Source organism: Callorhinus ursinus, unplaced genomic scaffold, assembly GCF_003265705.2.
Source record: "Callorhinus ursinus isolate GAN/ISIS: 27379988/994484 unplaced genomic scaffold, GSC_fseal_2.0 scaffold11, whole genome shotgun sequence".
Lineage (NCBI taxonomy): Eukaryota > Metazoa > Chordata > Mammalia > Carnivora > Otariidae > Callorhinus > Callorhinus ursinus.
The window spans coordinates 10,497,096-10,523,315 of NW_027397073.1; the positions used below are offsets into that span (position 1 = coordinate 10,497,096).

At 36.4% G+C, this 26,220-nt stretch overlaps 1 protein-coding gene across 1 annotated transcript in view; it reads right to left on the bottom strand.

The window, feature by feature from the left end:
- The window catches only part of CDH7 (cadherin 7), a 132,160-nt gene that overhangs the window by 38,548 nt on the left and 67,392 nt on the right, over nucleotides 1-26,220 (bottom strand). The window contains exon 7 of the mRNA XM_025886673.2: nucleotides 11,708-11,961. Coding sequence (XP_025742458.1) covers nucleotides 11,708-11,961 — 254 coding nt within the window. The remainder of the gene's footprint in view (nucleotides 1-11,707; nucleotides 11,962-26,220) is intronic.

Sequence of the window (26,220 nt, forward strand, 5' to 3'; positions counted from 1 at the left end):
AATTCCATTATGCTGTTATTTGTTCCATACACAAAATTCACCCACCTCCAATCAATGACTATCTTCAAACACCGCAACCCCACCCCCAGTGGTCTAGTTGAGTGAAGGAATCTCATTTAAAAGCAAACAATTAAACAAAAGAACAGATAAGCAAACACATACCAATTTAAGAATGTATTTTATGTTTCCATAGTTTTCCAACTACTACTATTAAATAGAATCATCTACTTCTAGTCTGCTGTATTATAAAATGCTAGAAACATAGCAAACATAGCAAGGAAAGAGGAGGCATTAGAAAATATTAGAAAATTAACCACAAACTAACAAATACTGTCTTTGTCCAGCAATACGTATTTAGGTATTAAGAATATTAGGAACTTATTTTCTGATGGTTTCTATTTTCTTGATAGCATATGAAACAAGGTTATCAGCTGAGGGAGCAAAGAGGAGAAGGTAGTTTGAGAAGGAGAGAGAAGTCATCTATTGTAAGGGACAAAAATATATATAAATACACACATGCACACAGAATAAGGAATGTATAATGGAATGGCTATGCATTGTGGATTGGCACTTTGAAATTTATGTTCATCAATTTAATGTGAGACCAGTCATCCTATCTGTCTTGCTCTGTGTCACCCATGTGTTTGAAGGTGCACAGAGAGCATAGGGTTGGGTTTAACTAGTCATGGACAATGGAAAGAGAAAGAGGAGTAGAGATGATAGAGGCATGCACACAGGAGTGATAATAATGAAGGTCCATGGTATAGAAGTTCATAAGAAAGCATTAAGGAAATAAGGGAAGATAGATTGATATTGAGAAGATTCTGATAGCATCAGGTTGCAGAACTGCTAGAGTGGGAGGTGGTGGACAAGGAATGAGATCCTTGAAGTAGATTTTCAGTAGTAGCATATATATGAGGGCTGAAAAGTCAAGAGTATGTTTTTAAAAATCTATGGCTAAATCAAGGCAGAAGAACAGATCACTGGAGTCAAGAAGACCCAAGAAAATAAAAGGCCAACATGTTTAATGAATCATTGGTATAATTTAATCAGTTACCAATCATCATGCCAGGAGTTTTTATGGGAAAGAATAAAATGATCCAGGGACTAAAATCTTCATTGAATTAATGTGATTACTGTATATTTGGTGGTTGATGGCAACATGGAAGATTCTAAGTCTGATGATGCATTCCACAGAAGAGTTGAGGGCTTTGAAGGAAAAAGAAAATTAAATTGTTTGAAATGATAATGGCAGTACAAACAAAATGTACTCACACTTCCAAGTGTACCAGCTGTGGTACATGGGACATGAGAAAAATAAATCTTACTTGAGTTTCTCCATACCCCCTTACCATCAATTATTATAGCTGAAGTGTTTTTATTTATATCAAAATCAAATTGTTCCACTTATTCTGCACATCCCATTTGCTCTGACCTTCTCAAAAACGTTTTTCCTTGGAATAAGATATTTTCCCTCTGTATTTTATCTGAATTGAAAGCAAGTATGTTTTCTACTTTAAAAAACAAATTTCCTCTATGTGTGTCCAATTCATCGTTGGCCTTCATATCGTCAAATCCATTGTTCACCTCTCTATTCTTTTCTTACTCTCTCATTCAAATATACTATGACCACTGACTCCTCCTTAAAACACATTCTCCATTTGCTTTATTAATACCACATATTCTCTGTGTTTTTCCTACTTCACTGTCCGCTCCTTTGTAGTCACCTTGGCTGATTCACTTTCCTCTTCATGACTTCTCTTTACTTAAGCTCCTGCGGGTCCTCTTCTCTTCTTTATATAAAATGCTTTTCCATTGAAATTTATACAGACCCATGGCTTAAGTAACTTCTATACTTTTGGTTACTCCCAAAATTACATAAAATCTCATTGGCCCACCAGACTTATATATTGAATTACCTGCTTAATTTCACCACATGGATATACAACATGAACTGAAATGTAGCACGTCCCAACTGATATTATAACTCCTACCACCTCCCAAACCCTCACCTCCCCTACTCTTTCTTTTCCAAGCAAATGATACCATTAATCACTTGATTGCTCAAACCAAAAATCTAGAATTGGTTGGTGACTTGTTTTTCTCCCTTACTTTTGCATCCAGTTTCTTAGCAATTCCCAATGACCACACGTTGTAGCCTAGATTTTGCATCATTTTATTCCTTATCAACATACATAGGAGAAAACCAACAAATTGGTCTCCTGGAAATGATAAAGGGAGTCAGAGCAGATGTAGGAAGAGAATAAGCTGTTGGCTTGAGAAGAGATGGAAGATCTTGGCAAGGACACGGAGGACACAAACTGTCTAGAACATTCTGGATGGCGGTTATGCTTCTTAATCCCCAGGACTTGGGATCACCCAGAATTAAAGGAGTTCCCTATTTTCTACCAGCCCCTCTAGATATACAAAAAAACTAGATTTTATATATGAGGCATTCACTACTGTATGAAGTTACCTGAGAAAAGCAATCCCTCAGTCAGGAAAAATAAAATATGGGCACTCTTTAGAGTGAGAGGTACATGTCTCTCAGGAGGGCTGACTGAGCCAAAAGAAAAGGAAGACTCTAAAGAAGTTTGGAGGAGCACACTCTTTGCAGTTCTGCACCTACTGGCCTCGGCATTGAAATGTTTGATGGCCTGAGGCAACTAGAGGCTGAGCAGAAAGGAAGCGGATTGGTGTTTCTCTAATCACATACCAAAGTGAATGTCAGTGCATCTTCTAGCGCTGTTAGCGGTGTGTGGACGCACAACAATTCCTCTAGTTTCTGCAAATTACAGCCTAAAAAAATCTTGGACTCTTTCAATATATATATATATTTTGGAATAACCAATTAGAGAGATCACCTCTGTATTTTTATTGCTACAGTAATTAAAGCTTCTGGTCTATCCATTTACCAGTCAGACAGCTCAAAATCTTAGTATCTTAATATCCAGTCTCAATCCTCAAACCAACAACTATATTTGCTAGTCTCCTATGTAGATGTGGTATTGGTTCCTTAATATTGAAGTTTTAGCAAATGAGATGAAAGTTGTTGAGTCAAGCATCACTGAAAAACTCCTTAAATGATAGGACAGAGCTGTTAATTCAGCTGGCATTTGATTTCTGCCCCTTCCCCTCCATCACACCTGGGACATGAACACAATGGGAAGTGGTCCAAAAGCCAAGTTGTAAATATGAGGTGATGAGTGTTTGATATGAGAAGCCAAGGCCCTTGATGACATTACACTGCCAAATCGTCAGTCCTTGGGTATATAGCTCCAGACTTCTCATTAGTAAGTCATTAGTGTAAAGCTTTGTTGCTACTAGCCAAGCACAATTTCTAACTAGGGCAAGCAGGTAATATTATTATGGTATTTCAGTATTGGATACTAAATTCTCACAGTTGGTTGTTGATGGAGCCAAGACTCAGAACCATGTCATCTGAGCCATCTTTCCATTATATACCACCACCAGACTTATATATTGAATTACCTGCTTAATTTCACCACATGGATATACAACATGAACTGAAATGTAGCATGTCCCAACTGACATTATAACTCCTACCACCTTATTTATTACCTATAAATAAGCTTTTAGTCCCTGCCACTTACAACTCTACAATTCAGCTTCTTTTCACTTTTTCCCTATGCTCTCCTATCTAAAACTGTGGGTCAAACTGATGTTTTAACTGATTAATAAAAAGATCATGTGTATCTCCATTTCTTATTCTTTTTTTTTTCCATTTCTTAATCTTATGCGTATCCTCATGTTGGTATTCCTGTACTCCATTCTTCCTCCTTTCCAATTATTTTAGTTCTGTGTTTAGTTCTGTGTTTAGTTCTGTGTTGAAGATAGTCCTCTACCAGTAAGGCGGCAAGCCTCTCCAATTACATTAAGAAAAAAGTTTTTGGTTTTTTTTTGTTTTTTTTTGTTTTTAAATACTCAGGGAGTCTCCAAGGCCCTGAATATGGAGCAGGTACAGAGGGGTTGTCTTGCCTTCTCTAACTCATCCCCGTCTTTCCCATCTTTGAATGCCCTTAGAGCCCTCACACCTGAGACTTAATTGCCATCCTGGAAAACTGCGCTCCTGCCTAAAATCAGAGACTCTCAGGCCTCAGAGTTTTGGGGCTTTGCTTGTGGAGAAGAGCAAATGGTTTAGAATGTGGTTGGTTTATTTGTGGGGAAAAGGAAGGCTCATGGGACAGGGTCCTGCCATAGATCATTTTGAAGAAAATGGGTAATGGTTTTAGAAAGAAAGCCCAAGAATAGTATCAGAAAGCAGAGAGATTTAAACCTAAAAGCTAAGATTTTTAATTTTTTACCAACCCAACAGTTTTCTTCATCCTCAATCCACACACCTCCCCCCTGCCCCCACAATATCAAGTTTCACTTATATCACACTAGTAATAATTTTGGAAATTATCATAAAAATAATGTAGTATGATGTGATGTGACTATGGGACCCCAGTATTAGAAGTCAGGAGACCCTGGGATATTAGCACCTAGCTTGATCTGACTACTTGTGGGACTACCAGTCATTTAATCCCTCAGCTCAAATTTATTAATCAGTAAAGTGAGTTGAAATAGAGATCTCTAAAATTTTGTATGTGGCTGATCTTAGCAATTGTCCTACATTATCACAGAGAGTCACTGCATATTTTTGTTACTGTAATTTCTCTAGGATCAAACCAAAAATTAGTGCACTTAGTACAGGGAAATCAAGGATGTACCTATAGTATATTGCCAAGAAAAAAAATAATTCTTAGTCAAGGCAAAATCTCTGAAGTTTAGTTCACTAAAGCCATTCTGTTTTTAAAAATATAACAAACACATATAATCCATAATTGGCTTTTCTTGGTTTGTATAAAGAATACAGGCTGTCACTAAAATTCTTTAATGTTTAATGTAGTGAACAGTTGGAAGACACATATTTGGATCTCCCTGTTCCTTAGATCTTAAACTTTTTTTAAAAAAATTATTTTATTTTAATTTAAACTAAAAACAAAAACTAAAGCAAAAACAATTTACAAATTATGCCTTTTTAAGAAACTCTGCAGTATGTAGGATCTGTGGATTTTGTGCTCCCAGAGAAACCACAAACCACGTAGTAGGAATGAAAGGACAAAATTTATAGCCACGACCCTGACACTAACCTACTGTACTTATTTGAGCTTTCCATTGACCATTTATACTCTTCTGTTTCTTTGGCTGTAAAATGAGAAGGTTTTATGAGATGATTTCTCATTTCCAGATTTAACATTAGATGTTTTAAAATAAGTTTTTGTATACAGTATCTTCTATAGCTCGATAACAAGAAGGCTGGGACCACATCTTAAACATCTGTATATGCTTAGTGTTTTGTACATCTGCTATAAAATGAATTCCTTAATAAACACCTGTTATTATCATTGCTGCTATTTCATAAGCTATGGAGATCAATCAAAATGCTCTTCCCAAGGAGCATTCTTATTGCCCAGCTATTGATATGCATGTCAATGCTCTAAAATAGGACGTGTGGGTGAGTGAGCTAGATTAACACAAATGTGTCACTGCTACTCCCCACATGGCCAAAGAAAATGTGATAAATATACATGGACAAATCTGAACAACAGAAATAGCTGAATGATTTGAGTTGAAACCTTAATCTCCTAAGATATTTGTGTGTGTGTGCACGTGCGTGTGTGTGTGTGTGTGTTTGTGTGTATGTATGTACTGCTGCAAGGAGTAGAAAGGTTCTGATACAGACCTTGCTAAATTAATGGAACCACATGTTCTGTGTGACCGAGGTGGGGGGGCAGATTTATTACAACAAAGAGATGATAATGCTTGCCTTATCAGACTTTAACAAGAAATCTCTTTAAAATAAACCACTGAGTTTAGTACTTAGTGATGCCACTGTTTGCATTCTCACCCCCTTCTGATAATGGCAACTCAATATTCCTTTGGCGATTTAAACCTTCCCAATCTCATGCAATCTTGATGGTACTCAGAATCAAGATGCCTAGAAATTCCTGGGTAAGAGACAGTACACACGTCCTAAGACAGGCCAAAAAACTTTCCAAGAAACTGTGAACCTTAAACAGGGGGCCACAAGAAAAGAAAAGGGTTGGCATGGGTTCGTCCCACTGCCGCATCCTCAAAAGACTATTTGCTCATTCTTGCTGCTCATATTTATAGAAAAACCTTACTCCTCTCTTTTCTGAGGACCGGCTATTCAGTTTTTCCTTTAACTCTGTGAGCTATCCCCAATTATTTCAATAAATTCCTTTTTCTTTTTTCTCAGTTACCAATGCCAATTTCTGTTATTGCAACTAAAGAATGCTAACAGTACAGTTCAAGATAAATATAGTTCCTTAATCTTTCCACCTTATGTATAGTTCCCAAAGACTCACACCAAAAACATTATGGATTTTGTATTCTTCTATTCATCACACTTTTCAATAAGCATTTTAAATGTGGAAAATACTATAAGGGACAAATCAAGAGAAATGTAATCTTCAATAAATTCATTCTACCCGGAGTCTTCAAAAAAGCTAATTCAGAAGACCTTTGCTCCGAGCCGAGTTCTAATTCCAGAGCAATATAATAAAAGATGGAAAAATGGATCAAATAGATTAGGAATTTCCTACTTAACACATTTTGAAAATTATCTCTAGATCTTAATTACATTACTATAACAAAAAACACATTTTTAAAAATTTTCACCATACCTGAACAGATATATTTTCATTTTTAGTGTTAGTTATATTAAATTGGGCAGCATTTTGAAATAGATTATACCTCATGTTTTCCTGATAGAATTGATTTCTGTTACTGTTCACATGAACCACTATTTTTCTGTATGTTACTGGCTAATTTCTTAGAAAATCGGATAGTAACAAATAATTTAAAGTAATATGTATGAATATATACATGTATATAAACTCCTTAAAAAACTACACACTGAATTATTCAAACATCCCAAATGCGATCATACTAGTCACACTACATAATGTAATATCTGATACTATTTTGTCACCTTTGATCTGAGAACATACAATACCAGGAATGCCAAAAGAGCCTGCAGGTAAGTATTATTATCGTGGTATCCTTAAGCATAAATGCAAATGTAGTTCTGTATTTAAATTGTTAGAAATGCTGAAAATAATCCCCATTAATTTTTATGAAACCCTCTTCACATCTGATCTTATTTGTAATAATATCATGTTTCAATCCATTGGCTATTTTTAGTATCCGGACTTTGGGCTTGTGCTGCCTATGGAAGTAAATCTGATTTCATAAAACAGCAGTAGACTCTTAGTATATAACTAAATAAAACATAAACAGACTTTGCATAATGTTTTCTTGGTTTGTTCAAATCCTGCCATCCCTCAAAGCCCTGCTTATGCTATCACTTCTTCTAATGAAGCCTCATGTCCGGCGACCTCAGAGTGATTACCATTTATCTCACAATTGGCCATGTTACAGTTCTGACACTTTCTTCCCTCATTGTGTTTAACTTTTATGGGATCTTACGTCTTCAACCAGATTCTAAGTTCCTTGAGGTCAGAGAAAATGTTTTATTCATCTCTGTTTTTCCGGTCCGTATTCTCCCTAGCACTGTGCACAAAGCAGGTTCTTAATAAATGTGTGTTGATGCACTGCTCCATCTCCCAGTGCTGACATGAGGAATGAAGAGTGCTCCAGACTCTAGGCTGCTCTTACAGTATCTACCACCTCACTGATGAGAAACACAGGAATGAAGTTTCTACCATACAGAAAGATGATCAAAATCATCAGCAGAACATGACCTGTCCTTCCAAGTTCAACAGATAAACCCTGATATTTGGTATTCAGGGCCAAAATTTACATGAAATAGTAAACAACTACAAAAACATAAAAAGCCAGAAGTATGCTAGACCATAATTATCACTTTTGCTTTTGAAAAAGCCTCTTCTTGTCTTTTCTTCCCCCTCCTCCCCCCAGGCTAGGTAATCTCAACTATTACATCTAATTTCCACTTTTGGCTTCTAGTTTCTATTTGGGAAGAGGAAAACAATGTATCCATGACACGTGGGGGAGGTAACATACCTGGCTGCTAGGCAACCTATAACGAAGATACAACAGTTCACAACGGTGTTATTATATTCTGGCTAAGCAATGGGCTCTGAGTTCATTTAATCTTTCCATCTAGTGCTATTATACTTCTAGATGGCCAAAATGCTTTATGGTGATGTAGGTGTCTCGGTCCTCTTTAAGGAAAGGGCAGATGCACAGAGAAGAGTTACTCATAGCTTTGGCTGGTGTTAAAAGTAGGCAAAAATAAAATTGCTGAGTAAGGCAGGGATCATGTGAGAGGAGGCTCTCAATTTTGCCTTGCTGGAGGAAAGTAAATGTATTTCTTTCTAGAATTCTAGTCTCTCACTCCACATATTGGTAAATATTCCAAATATAAATAGCATATGCTAGATTTTAGTATTACACTACAAAAAATGTCAATAAATTTAAATACTAATTATCCAACTTCCCATCCTGGTTTACAATTCAAGTACTATTGGCTTAATTTTAAGAAATTACAATGAAACAAATACTACTTTCCCATCCCTCTAAGAACCACAATGTGAGCACAAAGCTCACAATCCTAAGACTCTTCAGGTTCTATCTCAATCTGGAAATTCACTTATCCTAGGATCTCAGCAGATCATGCCCCCTGCCCATCCATGGCATTTGTTGAAGGAGGGCTTACATTTTGATAGGAACTTGAGTGTCCAATGCAAACACATATTTATGTCCATTAAACTGTGTAATATTGTCTCTATATTGGAACATATGTGAATACAAAACAAATTTCAGTACAGATCGCCAATACAATTGCTTGTAAAGTATGTCTCCTTTTGCTGACTTACTGACCTTGAAACACAAATGGGATGCAAACAGAAAAAAACTGTAATAATAGCAATGTACAATGATAATACTTCCTAATACTAAAGTCATGATTCTCAGTTTAAAATCATTAGTTACTTTCCCTTTATTACTTAATCTTCAAAAACCTTGGGATAAAGCAGGGATAGGGTTTGCTTTTCCTTCTTACTGGGCATAGGGAAACTTAGGTGGCTCAGGGGCATCCCCTAGGTCACTCGGTAAATAGCAGCGCTGAGAAGAGAACCAGTATTCTAGAAAATGCACAGGAGTACACACCTATTTATCAAACTACAAGATGAGGAACTTGGCCTCTTAAAGGGCATCACAAATAAATAGGAGAGGAGAAAAATATCAAAGACAAATCCAGAAAAAAATCAGCCATGAATGACTGAGCGACCTTATAAAAAATAGTATAAAAATGTTTCAAGAAAACAAGTAGTAAATATTAAGTCAATAAATTAATTTTACAAAAGTAAAAGAAATACACACAAAAAACCATTTTAGTCCACTTGGCTGTACCTCTTTAAATGTGAGATTAAGGTGTTCAAAAACTGACATAAGCTGGTATTAACCTGACCTTTCAGGTCACCTTCATTAGCCTTAAGAAAATGAAAATGAGGTAAAAATAAATTCCTGGCCAGCCTCTTTCACTGATGAAAGCCACAGAGATCTTTACCTCCAAAATCAACAGAGTTCACTTTCTGACCTTTTTATATCTGTGCTTCAGGGAGGAGACCTGGAGGTCACTTCATCTCTAACTCAAGTCACTTACCACTTGGTCCCACTCTCCCTTCTTCCCCAAATTATTATATAATGCTGCATTTTTTCAAATAAAATATTATAACAAGTGAAATATTGACGTGGAGAGGCTTTAGCAGGATGATACACAAGGAAATGGGTAAAGGAAAAAGAAGAAACAAGATTTCTTAACTTCTCTCATTCAAGTACTGTTACGTATTAGTGTCTCTTTTTTTATATCTCCAACTTCATGAAAGCATTCTCTTTCTCCCCACGAAATTAAATGATTTAAGCAGAAGTGAGACTATTCCAAGTAGCTGATCTATGCCTACAATCATGCTGTGTCTGATCATAAGAGGAGGAGACTTACGTGTTTCTGTAAGAGAGGTGATGCTATAACAAACCCCAAATTCAAGTGTTCGCAAGTCAACAAGACTTGGTGGATGGAGCTGAGCTTAAGTCAGGAAGCTGTTTTGGCAACGAAGGCTGGGCTATTACAGGGAAAAGGGGAAGGCTTGTTCTAACATCTGGTACATTTGTGATTTTTAAAGGTTCTATGACACAGAAGATTATATTCTTAGGAATAGTTTATGATCATTTAATATAGTCATCCATAGAGTCTGAATTTATCATATAGATGGAAATGATGAGTATGACTTCATTTTTTTTTTAAGATTTTATTTATTTGACAGAGAGAGACACAGCGAGAGAGGGAACACAAGCAAGGGGAGTGGGAGAGGGAGAAGCAGGTTCTCTGCAGAGCAGGGAGCCCGATGTGGGACTGGACCCCAGGACCCTGGGACCATGACCTGAGCCGAAGGCAGACGCTTAACGACTAAGCCACCCAGGCGCCCGAGTATGACTTCATTTTTGAACTAACAATTATTTTATGCAAATTCTACATTAGACTATGATATTAATATCAGACAAAAGAGAAGGAAAGGAGAGCAGTTATATATGCCTAAATAAGCTTATTATTTTAGGGAGGTAAAAGATTATGCTTTTCTTAACTAAGAATCATTGTCTAAATTACAGATTTTTTCTTTTTTTTTTCAGATATTTTTCATAACACTTTGTCGTCAATGTCCAAACTTAGCTCAGAAGTTAGCTCAAAAGCACTTAGCATTGCCGGATAGCAGTTAAATCTAAAAAACTGTGGTTAGCTTATAAGCTAAATATATCTGAATATAAAACATAAATTGATTTTTGTACTTTATTAGACTTTGTAAAAAAAAAAAAAAGTCCAAAATGTCACATTAAAAGTTTTACTTATGAGTGCAAATTAAGACATGTAATACAAAGTAATTTCAAGTATATTCTCTGTAAAATATTCACCTAAAAAGATGTATCATATGTACACACATACTAACACATGCATACACAAAAACGTACATGTAGATCTCAGGTTGTAAATTAGAGGTAAAAAGTGTGAAACTGAATGTTGTGGTATTTTGAAGTGCTTACCTATCATCATTCTGTTAGTTGTAAAGAGATCAGTTGCTTAGAACCATGTGTCTAGTCTCAATACAGTACTATTGATAAAACATTTGAAAAATAGTCCTTATATACAGATACAGTATTATTTAATTTTTTACAAGTGGAAACAATAAACTAAAAAATACGCTACCCAAATAGACCAAGATGTAAAAAAAATGATTTGCTTAAAAGTTAATCCCTAATTTTAATTGTTTATAAAATTAGTTTTCTTATATATGTCCGTATCCTACAACTAGGACATGCATCACTTCATCTTTGAACACAGTTTGCTTTGAAAGAGCTCAGGATAATTGATTCAATAGGAACATCAGCTATGGCTTGTGGATGATAATGAATGCCTAGGAATATTGCTACATAATAATGGCCTTGAATAATCAGGTGAAACATTTTTAAATTAGTAAAATGTCGAGTTGTTCTGATCCCGTTTCACTTCCGCTGCTGTGGCTCAATACATATACAAAACTGGTCTTCATTTGCTGTGAATCAAAAGCATCATAATATAGAAACACGAGTTGTGAATAAAGCACATTGTTGTAAACTGCAGGAAAGAAGAGCAATGAGCTTTTACCTCACAGGGCTGTTGGAAGAATCTGGGTCATGAGCTGCTACAGTGCCAATGATATTCCCAACTTGGGTAGCTTCCGACACCTCCATGGGGTACAAAGGTGAGGAAAACACGGGGGGCTCGTCCACATCTTCCACAATTATCTTCACTGTTGTCGTGTCACTGAATGGCCCCAAGCTTAGAAAGCGAGGGTCGGCATCTTTGTTTGCAGCTTCTATCCGGAGTGTGTAACTTGTTTTGGCTTCAAAATCCAGGTCCTATAAAGAAAGTTATTAGGGAAATTAAATTACCAATTAGTCAGCTAAGCAGAGCCTTTTCATTTATGAATGTTAATAAGCATAGAAAGGACTCAGCCACGAAAATGCACCATCAGCATTCACAAATAATAAATAATAATGCCAATCAGAATCCTTGCTGCTTTTCTGGCTCATAGACAATGGTAAGTGCTTTGGAGCTAGCTTCATCCACTCTGCTGCCGTGCATTGCATGGGCAAAAGCAAGTCTTTAAAATATTATCTGAAAGACAACTGATAAGATTGAAAACTCTTTCCAACAGGGACATCAATATAATATCCTTCAACCATGTAATTTAACTGCACTATCCAGGGGTGCACATTAAAAAGAAAGAAAAATATAACTTTCCATTGGATTTCTCATTTAAAAGGTCATCTTTATTGATTTCAGGGACTCCATTACAATCCTGAGCTTTTAGGTGCTCCAAAGGCAGCCACACTGTATAGGTGGGTTGTTGAGTTTGTGCTGTCTGAAAACACAGCCAATTCTCGATGAAGCACAATTTCTTTCTCCACAATTCCTCAACCAGTATACACTGTGTCTCTGTTTGTATCTGATGGTTGAGAGTTATATTCCAAAATCTCAGTTCTGCAACTTTCCAAGAGGATTAGCATGCCAACACTTTACTCAAAAATAGTGACCCAAGTAAAACCATTTGGTAGCTTTAAAAAGTTGTAAGGGCAATTAAATGTTGTCCTAGGAAAGCACCATCTATGAAAAAAAATTATATACACAATATGCTGAAGTTGTTTGTGACAATAAAATGCTTCTCTTTTTCAAGGAGAGAGAAAAGAAAAATGCTTTCTCTATTTTCAAATACAGAGTCACAGATCATTATGACTTTTTTTTTAAAGATTTTTATTTATTTATTTGACAGAGAGAGACACAGCAAGACAGGGAACACAAGCAGGGGGAGTGGGAGAGGGAGAAGCAGGCTTCCCGCTGAGCAGGGAGCCCGATGTGGGGCTCGATCCCAGGACCCTGGGATCATGACCCGAGCCGAAGGCAGACGCTTAACGACTGAGCCACCCAGGCGCCCCAGATTTTTATGACTTTTGATCTCAATCTCACCACCAAAAAACTGTCCCAAAATATTCCTTACATTCAAGGAGATAAAACAAAAATAATTTTTTAAAAAGTAAAGAAATGGACCAAAATGCTACCAAATATAAAGCATGGTTTACTTAATTGTAATTTTTACAAATGGTTATGTAACAGAAAAAAGTATTAGGGAAAAGGGGCCAAAATGTAATGTTGAGAATTGGAATCCAATTTCATCTCATGTACATGGGCATGTGTGTGCACACATGTAGGAATGCATATATTCCAACCCATCCCCAAAGGTGTGATGCTGACTAAAATAAACAATGTGGTCGTATAAACAGAAAATAGGATATACATACAGAGAGAGACACACACTGTATGTGTGTGTGTGTGTGTGTGTATATATATACGTCTATACGACAAACAGTATATATATGTACTGTTTATATAAAACATAACACGTGCACACAGAAATCCATGTACATACAAAATATACAAATATAGATGTGTATTTGCAGATATATGTTACACAAAAGGTCTCCATGGCTCATCTCTGGTTAATACTGAGGGAAAAATATATAAATCAATACTCAAAAATAGGTTTACAGTATCTAGATCAGGGAGCACTTACTAAATGTTTACTAGCTGCACATCTGTCTCATCCAATAGATTGTAAGCTCCAGACTGTTTTGTTAATTACTAGCATTCCCAGGGCCTATTATGAATTCAGTACTTAGAAGGGGCTCAATAAATTCTTGTTGAATTAGAAAAAACTAGACCACAGATAGCCAGGACACAGAGCCTTAAAATCGAACTATAGTTTTGCCCCAGGGAATCCTGATAGCCAAAAGGAGGGGGTGGGAGAAAGAAGTCAGGTATACTGGTTTTCTTTACCACAAAACACTTCTTAGAATTGCTACAGGAAAAGGCAGTTTTCTTTTTGAGCTTTCATAAGAAAATGCAGGGGCATGTGGTACAGAGTGCCCTAAACACCACCTTATTAACAAATTCAGTGATATTCTGATGATGATGCTACCTTTTTTGTCTATTACCTAAAAATATTTCCAGTGCAGTGGTTCTCAACCAAATGTGAGGATCAGAACTACCCAAGGGAGTTTTCTGACACATGTGTGGCCCCTTCAAAGAAGATTTTGATTCAGCAGATCCAGGAAGAAGCCCAACCATATGTATTTTTAAAAAGGGGGGGGGCCTCCTAGGTGGCTCAGTCAGTTAAGCATCTGCCTTCAGCTCAGGTCATGATCTCAGGGTCCTGGAATCGAGTACTGCGTTGGGCTCCCCACTCCCCGCTCCACAGGAAGCCTGTTTCTCCCTCTCTCTCTCTCCCCTGCTCATGCTCTCTCTCACTCTCATACTCTCTCAAATAAATAAATAAAATCTTTAAAAAAAGAAGGCTCATTGGGTAATTGTGATGCACAACCTCTTGTAAGAAGGCCGACCTCTGCATTAACACTGTATTGTACCCATACATGTAATCTAGTATTTAATTTGGGTATTGCTAAGGATAAAAAAAATTCTTTACCTAAATGCATTTACTTACTCTAAACATACTCAAAAATAGCTTGGATATTAACCTGTGTACTTTGTTCCTATATTACTTATAAAACTGACAAATAATGAGTGAAATCTTATTTTTATATAGTATGTGTCTATGTATGACAGAAGTGTCTTAAAAATCCTGTTTATCATCTCCTTTTAAATCAATTCAAAACCACAACCACTTTTAAGATATTCATTTAGCTCTTTCAAAAGGGATAACAAGTATTTGTGTATTCAAGTAAAAGTTTGACTGGCATATGAAAGAAAAATTTTAAATTTACTGCACAAATGAATGCGATTATTTTATAGCAACTTTTTTTTTTTAATGTGTCTAAAAGGCAACAACATGAGGTATAGACATCTGGATGCCACTGAGTCATAATGAAACACAGTATCATGCATGATGATTGGTTGCCTAAGAGCTATTATGAAAATAGAGCAATAAAAGAATTCATACAAAAGGCTATGAATCAAGATTACAGACAAAAGAAATTGCTACACAAAATAATTTCCAGAGCAAATCAGAATCAACCAGACATCTAGTTTTCAAAGAGGGGTGTGGTGTGATAGATAGGGTTGTTAAACACATTGAAGAGAAAGCTTTTGCAATAAAATTTTAATTCCTATTTCTCTTTCTTATTGACTTTTATCTAAGCAATATGTTCCATAACTATTAGATTTAATGAACAGGGTTTTACTTGGGAAAAAAAAAGTTTAACAACTGAGGAAACACAGAGTAAAAGGAAGAAGATAAAGGTAATGTCTAAATAGATTCTATCCAATATTGGAACTACATATCACTGGGGACTATATATAAGTGGAAATTAAACCAAAACATTCTTCAGACTGAGGCCCACAATAGCAAGCAATAAAGGGTGAAATAAGAACCCGGATTCAAAAAAAAAAAAAAAAAGAACCCGGATTCAAATGGGAGTCACGCAGACCCAAGCCAGTAACCCCACAGAGCCTTTCTGGGACCTGTAGAAGCTGTGCTTTCATCTGTCAAGTGACACGTGTATCAGAGACACTGAGAGAAGCAGCTTGTTTGGTATATTATTTCCTAGACTATAAAATAGTTCTGTTCACATTTTTGCCATCAGAGACGATGAACTGCAGGATTAAAAAAAAAAATCAGGGGCGCCTGGGTGGCTCAGTCGTTAAGCATCTGCCTTCGGCTCAGGTCATGGTCCCAGGGTCCTGGGATCGAGCCCCGCCTCGGGCTCCCTGCTCCGCGGGAAGCCTGCTTCTCCCTCTCCCACTCCCCCTGCTTGTGTTCCCTCTCTCGCTGTGTGTCTCTCTGTCAAAAAATAAATAGAATCTTAAAAAATATATATATAAATTAAACGAACAAACAAACAAACAAAAACTACAGAGGACAAACTGATAGTTAGCAGAGGGGAGGTGGGTCGGTATGGGTGAAATAGGTGAAGGGGATGAGCCCTGAGTGATGCTTAGAATTGTTGGATCACTATACTGTGCACCTGGAACTAATATAATGCCATGTTAACTATACTGGACTTAGAATAACACAATAGAAAAATCAGGCAGGGGTGAACAACTCTTTTCCTGTAAGGAAATAATACTAAATAATTAGGCTTTGCAGGTTGTACATTCCCTGCCACCTATAAATGAATTAGTGTGGCTGTGTGCCAGTAACGCTTCATTGACAGGCAACGAACCATAAATTCTATAGAACTTTCACGTATCACACAACATTCGTCTTCCTTCCATTTTTCTCATTTAAAAATATAAAACCATCTGTAGTCCTTGAGCTGTACAAAAACAGACAGGCAGTGTTTGTCAACCCCTGATCTAAGGAGCCCAAGATAATAAGCTTACTTTTCCAGACTAGATGCTCACCTTTCTTCCTCCCATCCCTTTTACCACAATTGAAATGAACTATTCACTATAAGCAGCACACTTTTTGTCTTCCAGTTCATATCACCTGCTGGTCCTACTTTCACATAATTTTGTCTTCCATTTGTCTTATTGAAATCTCATGGAGACCCACTATCACCTTCTTTATTAACGTTCCCATAATTCCCTTACCTAATGAATAGTAAAACTTCTTTATATGAAAAGCTAACCATAAACAGGAAGTTTTATCCTCATCTTTAACATGCATTTAAAAAGATGCAGGGCTGGTATTATTAATCGATGTGAAAACCAAACAGCAGAGAGTTCCAGTGAAAGTCCAAAGTTACATGTGTAGAGGGGGAAGACACACTATGTAAAGTCAAGGCCGTGTCCACCCACCACCCATTTCCTTCCTGCTATAGAAAGCAGGCTCCAAGAGTAACTAGGGTCTCTTATTATATGGCATTATCACATTGAGGCACACGCCCACCTCACCAACCGTATGGGTTTGCTGTACAGTATTCCTAAATTTAAAACACTTAGAACATCAACTGACACTGAGTAACTGCTGTATAAATATTCACTTTGTTACTATTATATTATTCTTAGTGCCATTACTTCCTGCTAGATTATAAGCAAATCAAATGAAAGTTAAAATCATGCCTTCCTCCTCTATGTTTCGCCCGTGACACTTAGGCCTAAGTCTTCAGTAAAGTCAGTTTATAATATGATGGATTGAATTAAAAAAAGCAAAAAACAAAAAAAAACTATCATTAATAGTGGGGTCTGAATAGTTCCCCTGCCATTTTTAGCCTTTTCAAAAGTAAAACCTAAGTTAAAACATAATCTTGAATCCACTTAATAAAATCACTGCACTGCATTTTTCTTTCTCCATATAGCTGGGCTTCTGGTCTACAGCCAAATGTGCTCTCATTACGCTCAATGGCCTCCTTTTAGATCTTGCACTTTTGGGCGATGCTGGTGTTGATGTTTAGGAATTGATCCAAGTTAAACTCTTCCTTTGGAAATTGTTCATTCTGCTCTTCTAAACGTGGCATGGACCCACAGGGCTGATGAGAGAGAGAGAGAGAGAGAGAGCGCGCACATACACACATGTGCCTGTCTATATATTTAGTGTCTATGTTAAATGTTGATTTTGTATAAAAGCACTAAGACTGTTTGTCATTTTTAAAAACACTTCTTTTTCTAGAGATTCCAGCTGTCTTTTGGATCAAAGCATATTCTGTTGCTTTCAATATCTTCCCCCGGTTGATCAAACCAATATAAATCTTTTTTCCCCTAAGTAAATGGGCTTAAATGAGGCCATACCTATGGAAAAATAACCCTCCATCACAATTTCCCCTTTATAATTATTTTACTCTAAATAAATCTACTGTCCAGATCCTTAAAAGTGATCTATAACCTTGAAAAAAGTCTCTCTGCAAGAATAATTTTGTACAAATACAATAAGAGTTCTAAAGTGACTCCCAGAAGTCATTTTCAAAAAAGCAAAAAATACCTTTATTATGTACAACTACTCTACTGCCTTTGTTTTTTCCCTTCCCTGGGCTGTGCCGGAGAAAGTCTTAATGTTTTCCCACCTTGCCTGAATTTAGACAGGCTTCTTCCTGCTCTTGGCCCCTGACCGCCCCTTTCTTAGAGCAGTTAGTTTAGAAAACGGGTAGTGTAAGTCCATTCTCTGCCCCTGTGAGATGGAAATTTTTTTAAAAGTTTCTTGACATTTTTACAGCCCAGGAATGTCTTCCTCAGGAAAAAGAGGGCACTTACTGCGTGGAGCACTGGGTGTTATACGCAAACAATGAATCATGGAACACTACATCAAAAATTAATGATGTAATGTATGGTGATTAACATAATAAAATTAAAAAAACAACAACAAAAAACAGGGAGTCATTTCTTTGAAATGTCATCATCAAGGAAGATGGAGCCTCTATTTGCTAGCTGCTGCGAGGGGAGGAGCCAACCTTCCGCCTGAGCCTTGCTCCAAGTTGTAAAACTACCTCCTGTCATGAAGATACAAGAAAATTTACTTTTCCTGTAGGTAAAGCCGATTAGCACATACAGATGCCCTATAATCCCCCCTATCCATACACACTCTAGCTCTTAACTCGCCAGCCCTCTGTCTCACCTGACTTGAGTTTAGACTGAATTCTGGCCTCCTTCTCCTATTGCAATATCTTTGAAGTCTGTCTTATCCTGCTTAAATCTGTCCAGTGCAATTTTTGTTGACAGTTGCAAGTGATTTTAGCATCTCCTGAAGCTTTTTTTTTTTTTTTTCTCCTGAAGCTTTTATTTGTCTCGAAAACTTTTGTGAATCATGAAACCTATATCCAGATTTGGGCAATAAGCTATTTTTATAGAGGATAAGAGAAGGGAAAGATATGTTCCAAACTGTAATATATATAAGATTCTATATTTGGATGCACCATGTTGATGCATTAAAAAAAAAAAAAAAACTAGGGACAAACAAATCATCTAAAAAAGCAAATTAAATATAAGCAAATTTGGAACAAGCAAAAAAAGATTACTGGGTACCTCCATGTCCAGTTTATATTTCTATGAGAGTCATTATTTTAACTTTTCAAAAAATTATACTTTAATGCAGCTCTCTATCAGGGACTTGATACAAATATTCATATTTTGCAAATAGACTATTATCACTACACAGAAAGTATCTGGTACTCTATAGGTAAATTAGGACCCTAACGAAGATATGAATAAATGCAGAAATGTTTAAGTCTGAAATATTATGTCAACATATTAAGAATAAAGTCAGGATACAAATGCCAGGAATAATTATTTCCATTATCTAGCCACACAAGTGTCCTCTGGCTTCCATGAGTACTTAAATTGACATCTCTTAACCTAGATACTAGAAAAAAGCAATTAAGCAGATATAACACATCTCCATTTTCTAACTTAAAAAAATCGAAGACCATCAACTAAATGCATATATGTTTCAGATTTTAGTTGAACTTATCTAAGAGGTAGAACCATAAACTCCTAAAAGTATTCCCCATTAACAATGCACATTTATATAGTCCTTCCCATTGCATTCTACAAGTTTTACAATATTAATTTATTAACTGCTCACACTCATTGGTTCTCACAAGATAATACTGTAAGATAATATAGCTCTTAACGGATCTTTCTGACAAATCTGGAAACTAAGCCAAGCACAGACTGAGTTCCTTGCTCATAATCCCACAGGGTGGCCCCAGTGTCTTTGTTCCCACAGACTAAGAAAAAAGATCAGAATGAATTGGAAGTATGAATCCGACAATCTAAAACAACAACAACAAAAAAAGTAGTAGTGAATCTCAGGATGATCACAAAGGAAGAAGGCAGGATAAACCATATAAAACTGATGTAGGAAATCAGCAGTCCATGCTGCAGTGATGAGAGAGAAATTGAGGGCTGTTATCACCAAAATGTCCACTACCATCACATATTATTTCAACTTGAGCACAGAATGCCTAAATCGGGAATTACCCAGATTCTTATCCACACCTAATTAATTAATGTCTGGCTTTCTCTTTTATGTTCTGTTGTCAGGATTAGCTATTCCACTCACAGAAATGTCCGACTATGACTTCTGTGTTAATTTCCTACTGCTGCAGTAGCAAAACACCACAAATGTAGTTGCTTAAAAAAACATCAATTTATTGTTTTACCGTTCTGTAGTTCAGAGGTCTAAATCAAGGTGTTGACAGGACTGTGTTCCTTCTTAAGGCTTCAGGGAAGAATCATTCCAGCTTCTAGGAGCCACATGTATTTTTGGCTCACAACCCCTTCTTCCATCCTCCTCTGGTTCTGTTACCGCATCTCTGCTCTTCGGACTGAATCTTCCTGCATCCCTCATATAAGGACCTTGTGATTACACTGGGCTCAATGAGATAATCCATGATAATCTCCCCATCTCAACCCCCTTAACTTAATCACATCTGCAAAATTCCTTTTGTCATGTAAGTTGAACTACTCACAGATCCCAGAGATTAGGACATGGGTATATTTGGGATGGGGGAAAGAGGGTACACTCTTCTGTGTGCCACAATCTCCTACTGTGAATTCAGTAGGCTTTTTTTTTTTTATTTCATTAGCAGAAAATAGAAAACAAACCTTGGAAATGACTATATTCCTGCCCAGCATCTAAAACGTGGTTCACACAACAGCTCAGGCAGAGGTCCCTATTTCCCAGTATGCACCACTGACTAGACCCAGTGACTTTCTATGGAAGGGTCTCACACATTTTCTGGCAGGCTGAATCCAGATTATGACCCAAAGGCAGTTTAGCTTTTATTTTCCTTGGGAGCCTTTATCAAACAGCAGCAAACATTAATTTATTTTGATCCGCACCATTATTTTGTGAGTAACGCTAAAACAGGAGAGAAGACTATAGCATAAGTCAGCTGACCTGAGATTCTGTTCTTACTTTTGCCATTTCATATATGTGTAAACTGAAGACTTTTTAGTTTCTTCGGAGCACAGCTGGGACTCAAAATCTTTTTTTTTCCTACTTTCCCAGCATCCAGTATTGTACAGCTCCTCTCTTTTCATGTGTTTTTTTTCACTCACTTCTCAAATCTGGCCTGGCCTCTCTTGCTCTGATGAATGTAATGTGGCAGCAGAGATGGATATTGGCTTCAAGAGATCCTGTAGCTTCTGTTCTTGCCATTCTTGGAACAAACCCAAGTTAGCAACTGGATGCTATGAGACACATTTCTAGCCCCCCCCCCCTTGGTTCAGCAGATGGACAGCCACCTCCCTAGAGGCAGAGCCAAGATGACCATGTGTGAGCCTACCTAAGGCCAGCAGAAAAATCAGCTGGCTGAACCCCCAGCAAATTGCTCACCCACAAAGTCATGATGTAAAGAAATAGTGTTGTTTAAAGTGGTTGATTGTGGGGGTGATTTGTTAAGTAGCAATGAATAGTTGACACAGCTGTGGGAAGAAATAGAATAAAAGTCAGTGGCTTCGGGTTTTGATATGTGATGAGAGCACATCCAGTGAAAATGAACCAAAATAGCCTTGAAATGACCAGATGAAATAGCGAGAGAGGTCATATCTAGACATGTGAATTTCTTTGAATTCCAGGCCCTTGACTCTTCTAATCATTTCCTTATTGGTTTATACCCTGTCTTCATTATCTAAAATAGATTCCAGGAGCCATCAGTTCCCCCCTCTGCTGATAATATATGCAATTCCTCGTCTTTCATTTATCTGAATATATTTAAATTTTAAGTTTGTTTTGTTGATCAGTTATTTATAAATTCTCTTAAAAAACCTCAGTCCTAAAAGGATAAAACAATTTCCCTTCTCTGAATCTTTCCCTGCCCTGCTAACTTAAATTTTTAGTTTCACCAAGTAATGTCTCAAACATTCTTCCCCTCTATTATGTTTTTTAAGTAATCTCTGTGCCCAGTGTGGGGCTTGAACTCATGACCATGAGATCAAGAATTGCATGCCTACCAACTGAGCCAGCCAGGCACCCCTTTCCCTTACTTTATATATATGCGTTAGTGATATTCTCGTGTCCCTTTAATTTTAATTATCATGCATATGAGTATGCGTCCCAGGACCAAGTTTATACTCGAGACCTCTGCCTGGAGCTGCTAATCCTTATTCATGACATCCTAGATGTTGTTACCCAGATATCACAGGCACCTCACATGTATTCCAAACCATATTAATCATCTGCACAATCCCATTCTAAAGGAATGACACAATTATTCATCCAGTTACTCATACTAGAAACATTCAGTTTTGTCCTTAAATTCTCTCTCCAACTTTCTTATATAATCACTAAATCTTATCTCTTTCTTAAATATGTCTTTCTTGGAAGCCTACCCATTGAAACTAATTTAGGAAACAACACACAATGGAAAAAAAGACAGAAGTAAGGAAAAAAATGTACATTATCTGTGACTTGTACTAAGCAAAAAAAAAAAAAAAAAAGGTGATGGACTAATTGGAAAATGTCTTTGACATACACATATTCCGAGAATACTGCTCTGATAACTGTCAACATCAAAGCAAACAGAAAATACTCATAAGCGAACATGACCTTTGCCTCTTTGATCAAAACTGTCCTGTGTTGACATTTATGTTACTATCAACTTCCTCCAAAGAGTGTCAATTTCTTATTTCCTTTTTAAGCCCCTAAATGAATCTCTCATCTTGGATTCAAACACTGCTAAATTTATACCTTAATAAGCAGATAGCCGATATATATGCATACATGAGCATAATGATTAAAATGATATAAGGATCTACTTACATATACACAGGAACAATGGGTTGAATAAATTGGAAAATACAGTCTGAAATTCAGAAGTTAACTAAATTCGAGTTACTGTATTAATCTTATCACAGTCAGCCTTTAAAATTAAAATAATCCAAAATGCATGCCTTTTCCCAGTCCAATGAGGGAAATATCTTTGTTCCATTTTGAGAAATGTGCCTCTACAGCACCAGGATTAATTGAATTAAATCTTTTGAAAGAAAAATGTAATAATAAGAAAAATAAATTGGAAATGTTTTTGGTTTGACATACCTCCACCACACATCAGCAGCATTTTGTGAAATGCTTAAATACATACTTGACTCTGGGAATTAGCTCCTCATTATTGCAAGTAGTAGACAAAGGACACATTTCAATAACAAGATAGTAAACCCCAGAGCTTAGAAATCCTCGTGGCAGAGCGAAAGGCTGAAGGGAAACTGTATATTCTCTTTCTCCCTCACAGTGAAGGGATGTGGGCCACCTTATAAATACTTCTACAATGATGCTCTATTATTTGATGGCTTTGGCTTCATTCAGAATTTTTAAAGGTATGAATATAAGGAGATTATGAAGATAGCATAGAATCGGCCAGGAAAAGCTTAAATACGCTGTTTGACAGTGACAATGTGAGCCTCCAAACACCATCCATATGCCAGAGATGAATGTGTACTTATCCTTCACAGGAAATGCATCTTGAAAATGCTCATTTTTTACTGTACTGTAACTCTATAGTAATGTATTTTATAAAAGCAAAATCCCATATTTAATCCCTACTGAGGTCTTATATTGAAAACTGAAGTACATTAGAGGAAAGATTGTCATATCTCAAAGGAAAAATAGGAAACTAAAGTTCCCGCATTGTAAATTATGATGCAAAAATGTAAGCAGAAAAAATTCTACGTGGAAAGAAAGACAGTTTTCACTCACATAGGATAATACTTAGGTTTACACTTTGTGAATCTGGAAGCCCTGTGTAATTGGTTGTAGAAGTTATTAAATCATTCATAAATGGCCAAAGCAGGAGCTTTAACTGTGAAACACTGTATTGTCATCATAATTTGAAACAGTATTTAAACTATATAATCATGTTTATAATTCTGTGATAATACCTATAAAAACCTTTAGCCTTGGGGATTCCGCCTATTTGGTCATATTTATAAACATTTTTTATATAAGACATTGGAACAAAAATATCATAAGTAAAGGTTATCTTTCACAATTCTGTACTTATTTTTCTTTTTCTAACATATTTGCAAAAGACTGGTTTCTTGTTCTCTCTCTGCTCTGAAGTTCACTCTATGTAAAATATAACATATGTAAATGTTTCAAAATATAACAACAGTTTGCTCAAACTGGAATAAATCTCATTATAACCATGACAGTGCATTGTTTATGACAAAGAAATGAGCTGAAGTTTTATTATACTATAGAGTAGAGAGAAAATAAGTTCACATGATTATCAAGCATGGTCCACAGGTACAAAATACCCTATTTCCAAGAGAAATGGCAATATAAATAAAGAGTGGAACTCTGTTATCCACATGTGAAATAATATTTAGAGACATTCACAATTATCAGAATGCATTATGTCAACATCCTAGCAGTGCCTGGTTGTAAATGTTTTCCTATAGTTAGGAGAGACTAGAAAACCCATCAAAATATGGGTCATTTTTTGGGACTGCCCATAGCATTCTACTGTATATCTAAATGAAAATCTTCAAATATTCTAAGAACAATGGAAAAATGCTTCCTTTGTTTTCCTTCAGAATTTCTTAGTTCTAGTAAGAATGTCCTTGTGACTCAGATCAGAAATCCAGAATGGATTTCATAGATGATTCCACTATTCCCTAGTACAGAAAGAATGCCAAATTTATGGGACTCATACATGTTTTTGCTGACTCCACTCACTGTGAGGAGCCTCTGGAAGCATTTTACCTGGAATGAAATACAGAGCCTCATTTCACTGAAATTGTGATAAATAAAACTGAAAATCAAAATCCTGTCCTTGAGGACCATATGCAATTTTTAGTTCTGACAGAGGGAATCAGAAAATCTTAAGGATAGACCTTCTTCATTCCGAAAACAACAACAACAACAAAAAACACTCTAGAGAGACTAATTATTTTTTTAAATGTTAAGCAAAAACACTCTTCTGAAATAGAACTCAGGATCCTGTTGGCTTCATGATGGAAAAACACTTGGATTTGGGGTTAAAGAGTGCCCTTATGAGGCTAGTGGACTACACTGCTTTAAGAGGAGGATTTTCATGAGAGACGATGGACTCTGAGAAACAAACTGAGGGTTCTAGAGGGGAGGGGCCTGGGAGGATGGGTTAGCCTGGTGATGGGTATTAAAGAGGGCACGTTCTGCGTGGAGCACTGGGCGTTATACACAAACAATGAATCATGGAACACTACATCAAGAACTAATGATGTAGGGCGCCTGGGTGGCTCAGTTGGTTAAGCAACTGCCTTCGGCTCAGGTTATGATCCTGGAGTCCAGGGATCGAGTCCCGCTTCGGGCTCCCTGCTCAGTGGGGAGTCTGCTTCTCCCTCTGACCCTCTTCCCTCTTGTGCTCTCTGGCTCTCATTCTCTCTCTCTCAAATAAATAAATAAAATCTTTAAAAAAAAAAAAGAACTAATGATGTAGTGTATGGTGATTAACATAACATAATTATAAAAAGAAAAAAAAAGATGGAGGGTTTTAGGGGTAGTGGGCCAAGTATGGATATTCTATTTTTCATGAGTCGAAGCCACTTGCCTTGAAGATGAAAGTTTGTAACAACAGTTCTTATGAGCTACAGCGAAGCTACTGATTTTTAACTTAACTTTTGTAGCTATCATTATTGAAAACTCTTATTAATTCTAACAATCCTTCAGTAAATTTTTTTTGGAATTTCTAAGCATATAACCTCGTTAATGATTATTTTACTGTTTCATTTCAATTTGTTGTATCCCTCTCTCTTATTCCCTTAGTATAAGGTAGATTGCTTTCAATCTAGTTGGACTAATAAAGTCTTTTTGAATTTTGAACAGCAATTTAAAGAAAGAATGGATTTGAGAAGCTAGAAATAGGTTGTAAACTCAGGAGCTACTAAAATAGTTTTGGAGTGAGCAATGATAACCAACCTTAGGATAATGCTAAAGAGAATAGAAAAACCATATAGCCAAGAGTTATAATGGATCAAGGAGGAACGAGAAGCTAGAAATGACTTCAAAGCTTTAAACTTAAAAAAAAAAAGTGTGCGATTTGACTGTGACCAGAATTAACAATTCCCTAAAACTTTAAAAAATAATATTAAGAAATTGAAGATAAGTTTTATTACTGAACTAAATAGATGAAATATATATATTTGTGTATATGTTTCTTCAATGCTTTATGCTCTCTATAATATGTGAAATGTATGTGTTCAATAAAAATAATTTCAATATATATTTAAAATTCTAGAATATGAACAGA